General features: G+C 39.9%; 1 protein-coding gene across 2 annotated transcripts in view; it reads right to left on the bottom strand.

The window, feature by feature from the left end:
• parga (poly (ADP-ribose) glycohydrolase a) overlaps nt 1-18489 on the bottom strand; it is a 167191-nt gene that overhangs the window by 53179 nt on the left and 95523 nt on the right. For both annotated transcript variants that reach the window (XM_078199516.1, XM_078199515.1), the window contains exons 10-12: nt 10812-10891; nt 6639-6699; nt 1821-1896 (exon numbers count right to left, since the gene is read on the bottom strand). In XM_078199516.1, the coding sequence (XP_078055642.1) occupies nt 1821-1896; nt 6639-6699; nt 10812-10891 (217 nt within the window). The remainder of the gene's footprint in view (nt 1-1820; nt 1897-6638; nt 6700-10811; nt 10892-18489) is intronic.

The raw sequence follows: 18489 nt of genomic DNA, 5'->3' as shown, positions 1-18489 counted from the left end.
GGTTTCTGTGCTAACTGGTTCTAAAGAAGGGATTCAAGACTATGGGGGATACTGCTAAATTGGAACAATAGGGGTAGCTAGCTGTTAAAAAATTATTATTTGTCATGTTTAGGTATTTTAATTGGTAAAAAGTTATGCTAATTATTTTTGTTACATTCTGTGTTTTTAAATAAAGTTTGTTTTGATAAAAGCTTCCTAAGTGGTTCAATTGAATTATACCTGGAATGAAATGCCTTTTGCTCATCCCAAGGCCAAAATCAAATGTAAAAGTTAGGGTCTAGGCTAACTTCATAAAATACCTTGGAGTTTCTGATCTGGTCCTTAACAGTCCCGAAAGACATTAGTGAACCAGTTTTTTAAAAAATGACAATCGACAGTAGTTTCATGGTCATAACTGGACTTTTAATATCAGATATTTATTGAATTAAAATTTCACCATCTGCCATGGTGGAATTGGAACCCGGATTCCTGGATCTTGCCCTGGGTCTCTGGATTACTAGTCCGATAACAATACCACTGCGCCACTGCCTCCCTCTTCATCTTAGTGCATAGTGAAATTTGCAGGGCAGCACAAACAGCACACTTGGTGCAGTCGCTGGTCGACCTATAAACTGACCACAAGCCACAGGCAACTGGACAGCATTCAGGCTGCGTCAATAATCTATCAGCATGCGCACGGGAAAGGCTCTCCTCTCAATTTAAAAATTAGTCTCTGCTGTCATGTAATAAGCAGAAAAGGGTTGAAGAAGCAATTTGGGAACCTGAGCTCACAATCATTAATCAATCAATTTCAAATGAGAGTTGCTCTCTTCAATCACAAAGTGCTGCGGGTGGATTCTGGCCCATGATTGTTAGTGGAGCAGCACCGCGAGAGCTGCTAAATGTTTGAGGCAAAGCTGTGTACTTGTGTCAGGAATTGGAGAGCTGAGGCAGACGTATTCTACATCAATGCAGAAACCCTGCAGGAAATACTAATAAAGCCTCAACAATGCTTTGCTTGGCTGTCGAGTTTTATCCCTGACGCTATGGATGCCAGCTGCATATCGCACAAGTTTGAGTGCAAAGTTGGGCAGCTTTGACAAAGGGTCATCTGGACTCAAAACATCAGCTCTTTTCTCTCCTTACAGATGTTGCCAGACCTGCTGAGATTTTCCAGCATTTTTCTCTTTTGGTTTCAGATTCCAGTATCCGCAGTAATTTGCTTTTAACAGAGGTAATATTGCAGCATGATTAAAAAGTCAAACTCTGCGAGTGTTCAAGAATTTCAGCTTGGCTGTTTGGAATCCTAAGTTATAGCTCTGGATTGCTCTCATTTACCTCTGGAAATAGGAAGAAGCTCATTCACCAATGTGGGAATGCCACAGAAACACATGTTGATGGGGGTTTTTATGCAATACAAAAGTGATTGGGGACTTGCAAAATAGACCATGAGCTTGTGTGTTGGCTGACCACTGACACCAGGTTGCCTGGGAAACTGTAATAACACTTGCACTTGTATCTCAGCATGTTAAAATGCATCAAACACTGAAAATTACTTTGAAAATGCAATGACTGCTTTTATGCTGGAAAAACTGATTCTAAAATGAAGCTTTTCTATATAATCCTCTGATGTAAAACCCTTCTCAGTGCAATCAAGAATTTTAAATTTAAATCCTCTAAATGCATTAAAGCACTGTTAAAATGTCGATTGGAAGGCACATGTTGTTTTGTTTGTACAGCATTCCTCTCTAATTTGGGCAGATCAAGAAAAGCAAAGATCAACGTCGTTCTGGTAATCAGCCAATTTTCAAGCTTTCTTTAATCATTTGTCCTGCTCATACCTGTAGCATGCCGTGTCCATTGTCCTCAATTGTCCCTTCACATGTGATGTGCAGCCTGGTCAGTTTCTTTGTGGACCTGGAAGCAAAAATCTTGCAATTAAATAAATCTAATTCGTGCAACTGGTTTACATGGAAACTAATGTAGTTTCAAAATTTTATCTTGGATATGTATTTCAACATTCTTCTACAATATTCAACTAATTTGATGACCTGCATGCGGGCTTCAACCTATTATATATCTTTGCCTGACGTTTTATTGAGAGTGACTGCAATTTATAGCAAAAAAGTAAATTGATTTCCATTGGTATTCCAGTTTTCTTTTGCTAACTTATTAATCGTGATATGTTTTTCATCCATCTCAAATTATATATTTTGTTGTTTAAGATTACCACTCCACATGCATGAAACTGAACAGAAAAAGAACTAGACAAATTGTATAAAGGCAATTTAAAAAAATCTCCAAATGATTAACTTAAATCATCAACATTGTAAAAAAGAACTTAATTACAAAGTGTAAACAGGTGGCAAAAGCTTAGCTCTGAAGTCATGCACATCATTTAAGAAATACATGCAAATCGGGACTTAATCATATTGCTGTTTGTCTCTTTTTTTAATCGAAAAAAATGCAAAAATATTTAAATATGCCTGTGCAAATCTACTGTAGACATCTGTTTACTAAACTGGAGTCATGAAATTTCAAATATCAAATCAGTTTAGTCAAATATGTATAAACCACCTCCTTGGGGGGGGGGGGGGGGGGGGGGGAGAAACGGGAGCTTGTCACAGTAAGAAAAATTGAGTTCAATGGAACTCAAACTTTGAACCATGGTGAACTGTCAGACTTGTGTTAGGATATAACATTTGCAATTCATGAAAATATAGGCAAATTACATTCATGGCAATAAGCATCTTTATTGCTCAACATATGAATTCTCACCGGTTATGATACTGTGCCTTTAAGGAATGTATTTTAGTCATGTTGCTCTGCAGGATGTTTCTAGCATTCCCTTCCATTTTATTGGTGTCATTCTGTCTGCAACCGGCATCCTGCATTGTTACTACAGCAGCATAATTGCTTCTAAATGCTCGAATGTTGGTTTTAATCTGAACTAATGCTGTTCCCCTGGGATTTTGCAAAGTGGAGTTATGGTCATGTGACAGGTGAAGCTAGGCTTACACAGAATTCAAACTTAGTTGCTGTTTTAGATACTGCTTTTGAGTTGAGAGAGAAGTGTATCTCTTTTCCCCTCTCCGAAGTTGAAGACTGGAATCGGCCAATCTCTTTCTCAGAGATTCTGTTGTATGAGGGCGGATCATTCTCTGAGAGTTGCTGTTTTGGAAGTTGCAAAGACACAGGTATCCCTTTCTGTCTCTGAAGTCTGGAGACTGGGAGACTAGGTTTACTTTCTGAAGTTTTGCTGTTTTGAGGCTATATCCTTCTCTGAAAACTGCTGTCGGGATCTCTGTCCAGAAGAGTTAAAAAGCTGGAAATCTTGAATCATGTAAGCATCTTTGGCTTCTGTGTTAACTGGTTCTACAGAAGGGATTTACATCAATGGGAGATATTGCTAAATTGGAACAATAGAGATAGCTAGCTGTTGAGAATTATACTTTGCCGTGTTTAAGTATTATGATTGGTAAAAGTTATGGCTCGTTCATTTTGTTACATTCTGTGCTCTTAAATAAAGTTTAATAAAAGCTTCCTAGTGGATCACTTGAATCATACCTGGAGTGAAACGCCTTATGCTCACCCTAATGCCAAAATCAAATGTAAAAGTTAGGGTCTAGGCAAACTTCATAATATACCTTGGAGCTTCTGGTTCCTAACACAGGACAATGGTTTGCAGCAAATTTACTGGCCACTACCAATGAAAATGAACTTGCAAGTAGAGCCCAAACTAACAGTAAAGCCTATGATAAAGAAAGCTGACGCTGCTTTTGATATAAATGATTAGACGTCTATTCAAACAACCAGGAAATAACTAGTAAACTGATGCAGTCAAGCACCAGGTTTTCAAAGATACTCAGAACTGTTCCCTAATCACGTACATTATCTTTTAGCCCATGTGTATGTATGCACAAGTTTACAATTATGACTTTTTGCATTTATGAGGGCATGTTAATTAGTTAAAATTCAGAACTAATGCTGTTTTCTAAGCAATAATATTTTGCTTGGAAATTAAATATCTGAAAATTCAAATTCTTGAAGATGTTGGGTGAAAGGTGCAGACATTGGCTGGCAGGATGGCACAGTGGTTAGCACTGCTGACCCTCAGCGCCAGGGACTCGGGTTCAATTCTGGCCTTGGGTGACTGTGTGGAGTTTGCACATTTGTCTGTGTGGAATTTGCACATTCTCACCGTGTCTCTGTGGGTGTCCTTTGGGTGCTCCGATTTCCTCCCCCATTCCAAAGATGTGCAAGTTAGGTTAATTGGCCATGCTAAATTGCCCCTTAGTGTCCCAAGAGGTGTAGGTTAGGTGGATTAGGCATGATAAATGCGCGGAGTTACGGGGATGGAGTGGAAGGGAGGGCCTGGGTGAGATGCTCTTTTGGAACGACAATGCAGGTTCGGTGGGCGAGATAGAATCCCTACAATGCAGAAAGAGGCTATGTATATGAAGGAACAAATCTTTAAAACGTGCAAATGGGAGGACACACCCAAATGAAACAAATAAGTTCTAAATAAATAAGCCACAATAAATTGGGTTCTGTCTCAGTAAAATGGATTAAATGAGCAGTGACTTTTATTTTCATAACCAAGGTGAGAACTGAACCAAGGTGACTATAATTTCATCTTAAGTGTTGAATGTAATTTTGAAGCAACTTGCCACTCTTTGCGGGTCTCTAACCTGGTCCTAGGCCTCTGTCAATGACATTCCTAATCTGAATGTTGAAAGCTCGAAAAGAATAATGCAAGTTGGCTCACTGACCAATATCTATAACCCTGCACGACAGCTTTGTCCATGCTTGGATCCTCTTCACTCACCCCACTGAGATTTAAATCTCTCCAGCTGGTAACTTTTGGTGAGAATCCATGCCTTACTACTTGGTAGCAATGACACGGAGGTACTACACGTCTTCGAAGCAGCACAGAAATGGGCAGCTTTTGTTTTGAAAAAAACTTGACCTTTCAAAATTTACACCAAATCTATTTGATTCTCCCTATAGACCAAATAGTCCAAAGGTGTGTGGGTTAGGTGGGTTGGCCATGCTCAATTGCCCCTTAGTGTCAGGGGAACTAGCTAGGGTAAATGCATGGGATTGTGGGGATAGGGTCTGGGTGGGATTGTGATCGGTGCAGACTCGGTGGGCCGAATGGCCTCCTTCCGCACTGTTGGATTTTATGATTCCATAGACTTTTAATGCACTAAAAACATGTCAATTAAATGGTAGTGCAAAATATCTTTAAATAGAACATTAGCAAGCTACAGGCAGAAAAGTATTTTACCAATAGCATTAACATAGTATAATAGAAATTATTTAAACACATTCCATGAATTGCCCTCGTCAGATGCACTACGCCAATTTATAGGTTTTGACTGGCTTTCTTCACTTATTATTTAGCAGTCCCATTCTTTATACAATGTTTTTTTTGAAGCCTTTCAGTCGATGTGAGTTTTTGTACTTCACAACTCACACTTGCAACAGGACCTTTGAGGAATATATTTCCTTTGGAACTTACTGAATCAAACTGCACTCTCTGCTAGTGCCGGGGGACTGGGATGTTGGGTGGCTACTTTTAGTTACATTCCTCTGAAATAAACTACAAAATTACATCCTCAGGCTATCCATTTATCAAGCACTAACAGACATACGGCCACATCAATCTGCAATATTGGTTTAGACAAAAACACATTCTTGCAAGACTCAGATTTTAACATCTGTTTTTCTTTTAGATCTTTATTTCTGCCTGAAAGTATGACACTAGTAACTAATGAAGTCTTTTAAAAGTTACATATTTTATCTGCGATTAACTGGTGACCTGTTATCGGGTGGACTCTCAGATGCTTTTTCCCAGGGTGGAATTGGCTGCTACGAGAGGGCACAGGTTTAGGGTGCTGGGGGGTAGGTACAGGGGAAATGTTAGGGGGAAGTTTTTCACACAGAGGGTGGTGGGCGAGTGGAATCGGCTGCCGTCAGTGGTGGTGGAGGCAAACTCAATAGGGTCTTTTAAGAGACTCCTGGATGAGTACATGGGACTTAATAGGATGGAGGGTTATAGGTAGGCCCTGTTTTGTGCTGTAGTTTTTCTATGTTCTATGTTCAGCTTAATGTCTTGTTAAATTCAAATTTTAAATCACCAACAAGGAAAATAAAGTATTGTGGAGGAAGATACAGAGTTAACGTTTCAGGTTAATGGCCCATCATCAGGCAAAGGCTGCTTAACCTGAATACTTCTAGAACTTTTCATTTTTATTTCAGTTTTCCAGCATCCACAGTATTTGCTTTTGAAATACACCACAGGTCTATTTTATTGACATTAAAACTATACTCTTGACAAAAAAAAACTATTCAATGATAAACATTCTGAGAGCTAGAAAGTGACAATCATCACGTGTGACTTGATTTCAGCGCAGGCAATGCGAAACACCAAGCTAGCCTTCACCTTGAATATCTTTCTGCTCATAGACAGGAAGCCTGTCCACAGGTTCGGTCTAAATGGCAGCTGTTAAGTGCAGGAAATGCAACATGTTGTTGGCAACCTCAATCACTTTCAACAGAGACACGCCAAACACAGCAACGGCCAATCAAAACTATGCAGTGGTAGTTGTCCTGGATAAATTAAATCCTAATATAGGTTGGTAGAGTTTACTCACCTTTCCCATTCAGGAAACTTGAGCAGACACTGTCTCTGAAATGTTACTAGCCCAGTAGGTCCTAAGATTGAAAAAAAAGGAAAGAATTTAATAAAATAGACAGGCATCCAAAATAATAACCTCTAACTATTGTGATAAATTGTCTTGTTATAACTATTTATGATGTTATATTTACTACAATATTGACTTTGCAGAATCACATCATTGCACTGTTAGACGAATTGGTCTTCAAGAAATGCTGAATATACATATTTAGCTAGAGAGTTATAGAAAGGTTAAAGTATGGAAAGAGGCCATTTGGTCTGTCATATCCATGCTGGCTCTCTGTAGCAGCAACTCCGTTAGTCCCACTTCCCTGCCCTTTCCCCATAACCATGCAATTTCTTTCTTTCCATATCTGCAGGGGATTGGACATTCACCAGAGCAACCTTCAGAGGGATGTGACACTGTGGGAGACAACTACATAAAAGGGATAACATACTACCTAAGCAGGAGCCAAAGTAGTGTTCAGTATAGCTTGACAAATTGTACATCTTTCTTGAAACTAGATCCAAAAACAATACGTCACATTTTGGAATTCTTTGGTTGTATTCTCCCAGAGATACGAGATGGATTAAGATGTTGCATTAAAACAAGGGGCTGGAAAGGTTCAAGATGGCTTATATTCTGACTGTGTATAGGAAAGCTACATGAAGTAAAGAATGGAAGTGATTGCTAATCAGTCAATCACGTCCAGAGATCGCATTCCTGTAAGTGACTGGGATTGATTTGACACACACAGTTGGTATTGTGTAACTATCCCCCACTGACTATGGTTTTCTTTTACACTGAAAGATTGCTGTAGTTTCAGAATTGAGCTTTGTTTTCTGTAATTTTTAAAGAGACCCTTTACAAATAAGCCAGCCTTGCTAGAGGTCCCTCCTTGACTCTGACTGATTGGCTAACACAGCGGTGTTAAAAGGCCCTCAGGCTCTGTTGCGACGGAATCAGGAAGCTCTCCGAGATGAAGATTCAGGAGTTACATCTGATTATTCAGGTGGATCTTTCACACTCTGGTATGCAAATCATTATTTCACCGTGGCAGGTGCTGAGCGAATGGCTCTTAAAAATTATAACACAAACACTTAAAAGGAATATGAAGAGCTGAAGGTAAGGAAGCAGATTGTGCTAGGACAGGGTACAGGTTAATTGTGCTTTCAAGTTTTCTTTCAATTTAAATGACCCATAAGCACTTGTGTTCTTTGGTTTTGTACCTGAATAGAAATATCAATTGTATGAAATGACTCATCAATTTAATTGGTGTGTGTGTTTTACCTACTGTGGAATAAAATACCTTACAATTCAAGCCAAATTTCTCAGCCTGTTCAAAGATGTGCCTAAAGCATCGATCCAGAACACAAGAATTTCATTGCTACACTCCTGGCTCCCATAATCACACGAAGCAACAGTAGGGCAGTAGGAATCAGCTTCTACAAGAAGCGGGTGACTAGACTGCTCAAGGGAGCGGCTGACACTAATGAACCCAGTTAGATAGCTGTGGCAGATCCTAATTTAAGTAAAATGCCTGGTGACAATGTGATTACCCTAATTTGATGTCTTACATACCTGTTCAAAAGTAAAACGCTTAAAAATCAATCGGGCAATTGTTACAGCATAAGAAATGAATCCCAACTCTGTCAAAGTCAAGGTTCCCATGCAACATTAGCAATGCCAAGCTGCGGTCATCAAATTCTTCAGCAACAGTTTTATCCAGAGTTTAGTTTCCGTGGCACAAGTCTCAGAGACAGTCTTCTGGCACATCTGGTGGTAACAAGAGACTCCAAAGGGCTTCTACAATGTTATTTACAGCCCATTACAAATTTATTGAGAGCAGTTAGGGCAAATGGACAGCATTGTAATTCATTGGAGAGAATCAATTTAACTGGTACATTTGAGAGGAAGTTGGGAATTGATTGAAGAATTCTCCTGTCCATGTGCCAGATGAAACTGTAGCATTGGCACCGATCCATCTTTCAAAAGGATGGTTGTTCTCAAAACGAAGCTACAACCTTTCCCCAGAAAGAATAGTAACATTCTGGAGTCACTTTCTGAAATTCACTGGTTGCACAAATGATTCATTTTTCGTGTGATCCCAGCAGTATTATTTCCTGCAAATGTGCAGTGCTGTCAATTATGTCACTTCCTCCACCTAAGAAGTTCAAGCCATCCCAACCTCATGCTTTCCTTTTTAAGAAAACACTTCTTGCTGCTTCAAAGTGTAAATCCAAGAGTGGCGCTTTTTGATTTTAGGGGGAGGATCTGCCATCTTTCACTAAACAAAACAGTAGCTGCTTGTGTTGAGTGAGTTGAGCTTGTAATTTGTAGCACTACAAAACCTAACCTGCAAGACCTTTTGCACTTTGTTCTCCCATTCACACACTTCCTTCAAAAATATCCTCAAAATCTCATTTTCTAGCCACAATTTAAGAGACCGTTCCAAATTCGCAACCCATCATTTGGTCTCCAGATGAATTTTAATGGCTTTGTCAAAACAGAGGGTTGTATCACTTTGGCCCATCGAGTCTGCATCGATGCATGAAAAGCCCTGACCTGCCCACCTAATCCCACTTGCCAGCACTTGGCCCATTGCCCTGAATGTTATGGCGTGCCAAGTACTCATCCAGGTACTTTGTTTAAAGGATGTGAGGCATCCCACCTCCACCATCCTCCCAGACAGCACATTCCAGACTGTCACCACCCTCTGGGTAAAAATGTTATCCCTCAAATACCCCTAACCCTCCCAACCCTCACTTTTAACTTGTGTCCCCTCATAACTGACCTTTCAACTAAGGCGAACAGTTGCTCCCTATCCACGCCCCTCATAATCTTGAGCACCTCAATCAGGTTGCCCCCAAGTCATCTCTGCTCCAGAGAAAACAACCCAAGCCTATCCAAACTCTTTTTATAACTTACATGTTCCATCCCAGGCTACATCCTGGTGAATCTCCTCTGCACCCCTTCCAGTGCGTTTATATCCTTCCTGTAATGTGGCGACCAGAACTGCACACACTACTCCACCTTCAGTATCAAATAATTATTGCCCTGATAGGTCTTTCTATCTTAATAAATAAAGCAAAGACTGAACATTTAGTTTGGTGGGAGGTCAAATTTCTATTTTAACTCCCAACTTCAAGTTGACTTTAGATGACTAATTTGATGCACTGATCTTCCTCCAAAGGATATATGGCAAAGGGCTAGTTCTGCAGAAAGTAGAACCACTTTAATCATTCATGCCCATATCTGAGTAAGTAACATGCCTTTGGATTAAGGTTTTCTAAACGGTAAGAGGTATGGGTACTCCAGACTACATTTTTGCTTCACTTTAGTTCAAATTATTTTTACAACCAGGAACTTTGTAAAATTGTGACAACTTATTTTTTTCCAAACAATAATAATTTTTTTGCTGGAAAGATCTGTACAGATCTTATTTTCATTTTACTTTACTTTTGAACGGATAGCTTTAGCAGCACAGTGCTCTCAGGCCTCCAACAATGCCATTCTGTATCAATAAGGAGTGAGAAGTGCATAGGCATAACCCTGGCTGAGGGACAGCTGGCAAACAAACTCTAACTATTCTCCCTTCTTGCCTAAGGTGACAATCATGAAACCATTGTAAATGGCTAAGACCAGAATTTCAAGCCTGCAGAATCAAGAATATAAATCCATGTTTCATTACAGCACAGGGCAGCACGGTGGTTAGCACTGCTGCCTCACAGCACCAGGGGCCAGGGTTCAATTCCCGGCTTGGGTGACTGTCTGTGCGGAATCTGCACGTTCTCCCCGTGTCTGCGTGGGTTTCCTCCGGGTGCTCCGGTTTCCTCCCACAATCCGAAAGGTTAGGTGCATTGGCCATGCTAAATTCTCCCTCAGTGTACCCGAACAGGCGCCTAATGTGGCGACTAGGGGATTTTCACAGTAACTTCATTGTAGTGTTAATGTAAGCCTACACGTGATACTAATGAATAAACTTTAAACACACATGAACTAGTCTATTTTATGTGATGCCCTTTCAGAGGAGCAATAATAGAATTTCAAATGATCCATTCAAAGAAAGCTTTCGATCTTGTCATTTGTTTTTATTGCAGACGTTTAATGATGAAGAACCGTTAATGCTAATTTTTAGCATGAACTTACTTTTTTCTGTGACTTTTCTGAAATAGCAGAAAAGAGTTTTAAGCTTTTCAACTTTCTTGGGCGAAGATCCTTCAAACAATCTGCGAAAAGATATTAAAGCAACATTGAAATGCAAGAAAATATCTTTGTACAGCACAATGAGAGGGAGGAGAAAAATGGTAATAAAATTAAATTTATGTTAATATCTGAAGACATTTCTCATGTCGCCCATGTCAAACTGGTTAAATAAATGGTTGTGGCTACTGCAACCTTGAATATTGTAATGAAATGAAACATGAGCACTGGAACTGTACTCCAAATTGTGACAAAGGAATCTCAATATTGCAACAAAGAAATGCACATTAATTCTCATCTCTTTACTCCTCACTGGTCACATTATTTTCAAAAAATCTTTGAAAACAGGAAATTCTTAATGAACTGTGTACCTTCATGTTCAATTTTATTTTGATGGTTTAACCCCTCAAGCAGTATTCAAAATAGTGTAATGGTCTACTCTGAAAAGCCCCGAACGCAATACCCACTGTCTTTTGTTCCTTTTGCTAAGTAAATGCTAATCTATTGTGGGACAAGTACTCATCCAACTACCCGGCTTAGTTAGCTGCTTTCTACATCATGTCATTGTTCCCAGATATAAATATCACTCTCAGAGCCTTTCAAATAACAAGGTTGGGAATTAAATTGCTAAATCTAGGCTGATGCAGTAAAAGTCCTTCAGGCTACAGATATCATTTGTGAAAGCTGAGTCTAGTACAGGACTGATTCTACTGCCAAACTAAAGTGACATGTATTTTTCGTCAGGCCGATGAACTGCTATGCGCCTCATGACAAACCAGTTTTTTTTTGATACAGGGCAGTCTTCAGGGTAACTGAGCTACCTGGGGAATCCCGACAGTTTATCTAAGAATTAGTACAGTGGCAAAACTATTTCAGGTTGTTCACGGATTATCGATGTGCTTGTACTTTCCTTCTGTTGTTGGCTGTTACACATTATATCTTAAGGGAAAAATAATTTTCAATTTGCTTTCCCCCTGGACATTAAACATATTCATGCTGCTCCACACACTGAGGACTTCAGTGCACTTTCAATTAAGTATCATGCTCTCTTAAAGAAACCATTTTCTATTTTACCGATTCTCACTGAAGTGATTTACATCTTTTAATTATTAATGGATTAATCTAATTAGGCAAGAAATTACTCAGTTGATGACTGGATTTTGGTGCTTTTTAATTATGCCAAATGGTTTATTTTCAATCATTTTAATGACAAGTTTTGTTTTAATTGCACTGGTCAAATATGACTTCCCTGTTACTTTTTGCATTTATCTCAGAATGATTCAAGTTTTATAAGCAGCATCTTGTAATTCTTTGAAAAGACTCAGCATGTAGCTATTAAAATTCTTCTTTAAATACATAGATTGCCTAAAAATGGCCGGTTAATTTTAAATACATCACTTTTACTTAAAATTTAAATAGGAAACAATTACACGGCCATTTTTGTTTTAATGCAGAGCCGTTTCCATTTGAGTAAAGCTCTGGAACCGCTCCACCACTCTTTCCTTCTTTAAGACCCTCCTCTTAAAACTCACTTCTTCGACCAAACGATTGGTCATCTGCTCCAACAACTCCTGAAGCTGCTCGGTGTCAACCTTCGTTTGATGATAACCAGGGTGGAGCACACTGGGAAGTTTTATTACTTTAAAGGCCCGATATTAATACAAGTTGATGCTGAGCTGGGGGGATGCAATGATGTGAACCTCCTTCAGGAAAGTCCCTCTCACAAATGGGAGCCTGTGAGACAAACTTTGGGGTGCCATTCTGACCTATGCAAAGATTTTTATAGGTTGAGAAGGAAGCTACTCCTTCTGTGCTTCTGAAACAAACAGTTTTCAAACTGATCTAGTGATTGAGGCTAGATCAGAGTTGGCAACATTCCCCACCAGAAGAGACTCCTTGTATGAGATTTGCCTAAAATAAAAAAGTATTGGGAGATGCAAGATGAAAATTTGGCATGTCTAAACCAAATACATTGCAATTTGCTAAGTGGCTCTGATAGAATAATTTGCATATGTAGTAAACAGAATACATGTATCAAATTTATGTATCAATAGAAAAATAAATGAAATTAAAATAGACCTAACTCTGAATGTCATGTTTTTGGACTTCTTAGAACTATTATGCTGTGAGTAAAGTCATCTTTAGCTTAAGATATGTAAATTTAAAAATATTTTCAGGTATCGATTCTCATGATAAAAAAAACTTAATATCACATTGAATAATTTATCATCTCTGCTACATTAGAAACAATAATAGTCACAACCATAAAGCCCTGAACCAAAGGCATATTTGTAATGATGATGTGCCACACAAGTGTACCACTCAAATCGGTTTATTTAGAGTATGATGATATTTTTTGTTAAAATAATCATTTGAAACCATGTGTCGTGTGATAAAAACACAGCTCTAACGTTTCTTGACTTAATTATTTTTAGGCTTTTTCCACATCAATGAAATCCAACTGCAAAAGTTTGGGAGCTGTATATGAAGTGTTAAAGAGATTCCAGAATCGCAGATTGTCCTTCCATGCACTGAATCAACAACTTGGAGATGGCAAACTCAACTCGCAATATATTAATTTGTGAAACAAAATCCAGTAATTGTGAAAATTCGTGGAATGTCACAAGAAATTAAAAATCACACAAAGTGAGATTGTCCTAAAAAGCTCAACTTGTTTATATTGCCATTCCTAGAAGGAAACCCGATTGGTTTGGCCTACATATGACATTGTTAATTTTTAATATCCTACCGAGTGCTCGGGCAAACTGCTGAGTTGCAAGAAACTTCACTGCAGAAGGAAATGAAACATCTTACCAGCAATGAAATGCAACCCGTAGCTTGAAATCTCAAACTAACTGCACAATACAACCACAGCCAAAAGGCCCCTTTATATTCTTGGCTGTGGGGTGTCTGTGCATTTGAGGTCTCAAGCGGTTAGCAGAGACCCCAGTGTAAGCCAGCTAAACCTAATAGTAAAAGAAAAACTCACTCTTAACCAATCACTGGTTCATCATGAAGTCACAACTTGCTCTTCAGACCTTTGCGTCCTGTATCATGGAATCACTTCACTGCAGAGGAAGCCATTTGGTCCACTGAGTCTACACTGACTCTCAGACAGATTATCTTACCCAGTCCCCCTCTGCCACCCTGTCTCTGTAACCCCACACATTTACCATGTCTAATCCATCTAACTTACACATCTGGCACACTAAGGGGCAATTTAGCAATGCCAATTCACCTAGCCTGCACTTAATACAGCAAACTGTGATACAATTCCAACTTATCTCCCCACTATAATGCTATCCTATTCCACAGAATGAGGTAAACTAATGTACAGACTGCAGACAAAGTTGTGAACAAAATTAGAAGCACTACAGCATTCATCTTTCTTTCAAGGCTCACTGAAAGAATGTAGTCCAATTTAGTTCACTGCACAACATAAAGAGGCCAATTTTCTGTTAACTATTAATTTGCATGCTTGCGTGTTGTTCGCTGTGAAGAGCCAATGGCAATACTGTAACCATAAAACACTTCAGCAATCACAAACTTCCCTGCAGCAGACAGAAAAGTGGAATTGGGACCATAACCAGATCAGCCATGTTCTCATCTAATGGGGGAACAAGCTGGAAGATCTAAATAGCCTACTCTTGCTCCTAAGTCTGGTGTTCTTGTGTCAGCAATGATTACAAAGGTCTCCCTTGCAAATGAGCCGATAAAACAAAATGTGTCACTACCTTTTGGTGTTACACTGCAACCTCTCCAGTCGGTAGACTATTACTCAGAAACATGAGTTGTTCAGAATATTTTTGATCGGATCCAACTGTTCCCTCAACGTCATCAGCATTGTTTTAGTACAGTACTTTGGGAGTGGAGAAATATGGAAGGTTTTTGCCTTCCGCCCGCCACGGGAATCGTAGCGGAGAGTGAGATACCATGGAAAGGTCCGTTAACCTTGGCCGGGATTTTCTGGTTTCAGGATGAGCGTCGCCGGAAAATACTGCCCATGGTATCAAGAACAATTTTTATTACTTGTTTATAACGTTGAGAAATGCGAGGTTATACACTTTGGAGGAAATAATAACAAATGGGATTACTATCTCAATGGAAACAAATTAAAACATGCTACCGTGCAAAGGGACCTGGGGGTCCTTGTGCATGAGACGCAAAAGCCCAGTCTGCAGGTACAACAGGTGATCAAGAAGGCAAATGGGATGTTGGCCTATATTGCGAAGGGGATAGAATATAAAAGCAGGGATGTCTTGATGCACCTGTACAGGGCATTGGTGAGGCCGCAGCTGGAATACTGTGTGCAGTATTGGTCCCCTTATATGAGGAAGGATATATTGGCATTGGAGGGAGTGCAGAGAAGGTTCACCAGGTTGATACCGGAGATGAGGGGTTTGGATTATGAGGAGAGGCTGAGGAGATTGGGTTTGTACTCGTTGGAGTTTAGAAGGATGAGGGGGGATCTTATGGAGACTTATAAGATAATGCGGGGGCTGGATAGGGTGGAGGCGGAGAGATTCTTTCCACTTAGTAAGGAAGTTAAAACTAGAGGACACAGCCTCAAAATAAAGGGGGGTCGGTTTAAGACAGAGTTGAGGAGGAACTTCTTCTCCCAGAGGGTGGTGAATCTCTGGAATTCTCTGCCCACTGAGGTGGTGGAGGCTACCTCGCTGAATATGTTTAAAGCGCGGATGGATGGATTCCTGATCGGTAAGGGAATTAAGGGTTATGGGGATCAGGCGGGTAAGTGGTACTGATCCACGTCAGATCAGCCATGATCTTATTGAATGGCGGGGCAGGCTCGAGGGGCTAGATGGCCTACTCCTGCTCCTATTTCTTATGTTCTTATGTTCTTATAATGTTTTATAATCATTTCAGGAGAATATTTGTATCTACAGTATTTTCACACTCCTGGTTCGGCATTCTAACGTATTCTATAATCCAGAAAATTCCACAATCCAGAAGTGGCTTGGTCCCAAGCTTTCTGGACTGAAGTCACAACTATTTTAATTGTGGGTTTTGTCCGATGTGGATTTCCTCTGGGGGCTCCAGTTTCCTCCCACAGTCCGGAAGACGTGCTGGTTAGGTGCATTAGCCATGCTAAATTCTCCCTCAGTGTACCTGAACGGAGTGTGGCGACTAGGGGATTTTCACAGTAACATCATTGCGGTGTTAATGTAAGTCTACTTGTGACATTAATAAATAAACTTAAACTATGATTTGCACAACTGATACCCAAATTGCAAATTTTCTGCTTTGGCCGAGGAAAAGGATATGAAAAAAAATTACAGGTGATGGCCAATTTGGGTTGGGTTTATATAATTAGTGAAGCATTATTGCAATTAACTTAAAAAAACAATTATGCACTAGTAAGGATGGCAATAGTCATGCTGCATGAAGCACTCTGAAGTTTAGCACTGTGCGGGACAAATACAGTGCAACATTCAATTTTTGTTCTGCCGTTTTAATGACCAACCAGAATGTTCAATGCCATACTATGTCTTTTCCATTTCCTTGCAATTTCCATCCAATGCAGACAGTTTTGAGGATATTCTGGAGCCAGCGATTTATTAAAATTGACTACAGTACGATTTCCCAATCAGGCAGAGACAATGTCAAACATCGTGCATGTCATCTGTCGGGCTGGGGAGGTAAAAGCACAATGTTACAAGTTCTGTGCAAATGCCAGATGACTGATGCTGGCCAGAATACCCAAGAGCAGCTAACTCAATGACAAAATTTAGCTTAGTCATCGGTAATCAGGGGTCAACGCGTTTCCTACACATAGAAGCAGAAGTCAAATGTTTAAATGGGAAAGCATGCACTCAAGCAATTACTGGGACTATAAATCATACAAAATATTCCGCACCACATTCAAATTTGGATTAATTTTTTAAAACCACACGGCAGTGCGGTACTTTTTGGAGACACTAATGTCTTTTTGGCACTGCCTTACATCAGAATGCTTTACATGTAATTCAATTAACTCGAGAAGCACACCATGAAGGCCACCCACAACTAGTCTCTGACCTTTTCACTGTCAGTGTGCAGCAGCTGCATCAATGGTAATCGAATATATTCCTCTACTTGGATAATCAGAGTCTGAACTATTCTGCTGCAGACAGGACAATGACATAAAAACACAGCACTGTCAGTCTCTATGAACAAAAGCAGAAGAGGAGTGCAAGAGAACAAATAAAATCAGCACAGATTATTTCCCACAGCACTGTTTTTTAATTCATTATTTTGAACCTATTTAGCACTACTGTTCAATTTCATTTTGTTAATTTATTCAATATATGCAACAAAAAAGTAAATGTACTTGGGTCCCCATTCAAAATACTACTAGAAAGTACACTGTGGATCTCTTAGATATGGCTCAACAGCTGTCACGATAGAAATCATAGAATCCTACAATGCAGAAAGAGGCCATTCGGCCCATCGGGTCTGCACCGACCACAATCCCACCCAGGCCCTATCCCCATATCCCTACATATTTATCCACTAATCCCTCTAACCTATGCATCCCGGGACACTAAGGGGCAATTTAGAATGGCCAATCAACCTAACCCGCACATCTTTGGACTGTGGGAGGAAACCAGAGCACCCGGAGGAAACCCACGCAGACACAGGGAGAATGTGCAAGCTCCACACAGACAGTGACCCAAGCCGGGAATCGAACCCAGGTCCCTGGAGCTGTGAAGCAGCAGCAGCGCTAACCACTGTGCTACCGTGCCGCCCCTTAGCATACATAGCATTAACTTTCAATTAAAATCATGGTATATACACCTTCATTTTCCTTGGCTATTAAATCCTCAAATGAAGGAAAGCAGCATTGGACAGGATGGATGGCCATTTCAGTTAATACGACAAGAATACACAATATCCACTGATCTCCAAGAAAGAAAGAAAGAATCTGGCTCAAGACTTTCCTCTGGGCTGGGTAGACTATGAGTAGAAGTGGTGAAATCAAGTCCTATGAAAATACTTTGCTGTAAAGCCCACTAACACTTGTATCTGTTAAGATAATCAGCAAAACGTCCTGTGCATTGGCTAGACAAGCCACAGAGTTTGCTCAAAATGTAGCCACCACTGCAAGTAGTCTGAGGAGCAGAGCCTTCGACCCACAGAGTTGCTTCAGATAACGTAGAATGGCAAAATCCATTTGTTTGAGTCGAAAACAATGGGAATTACAGGTGTGTATAAGTGTTTTATTGTTGTATTATTTGTAAAGAGCCACGATGTGAATATATATCTCGGGTTGCCACATTCACTGCTACGCTGTAGTCATGTACTGAGTAACAGTCTACCAGCCATGTGGAAAACTTTAAGCTTGATGTAGCTCCAGATTTTGATTCTAATGTGTGATTATTTATAATGGGAATCAGAAGACATAAGAGTAAGCATTAAAAGTGTCATTTCTGTTCCTCTCTTAATTTGATCTGCAGACATTCACGACTCTGAGCCATTTTCCACTTTGAGTGTCGCACGGATAGTTATTACACGCTGCGTCTTGCAACAGTGCCCCATGGAAAACAATCTTCCCGAATGTTCTGCCAAAGAACAGTCGCAAGAAAGGAGATGAAAAAGGAAATTAAAAAGGTTCCAGAGAGTGGCT

This window comes from Mustelus asterias, chromosome 28 (genome assembly GCF_964213995.1).
Source record: "Mustelus asterias chromosome 28, sMusAst1.hap1.1, whole genome shotgun sequence".
NCBI lineage: Eukaryota > Metazoa > Chordata > Chondrichthyes > Carcharhiniformes > Triakidae > Mustelus > Mustelus asterias.
Note: the sequence above shows the minus strand (reverse complement) of the source record. Positions and strands in the feature narration are given on the sequence as shown.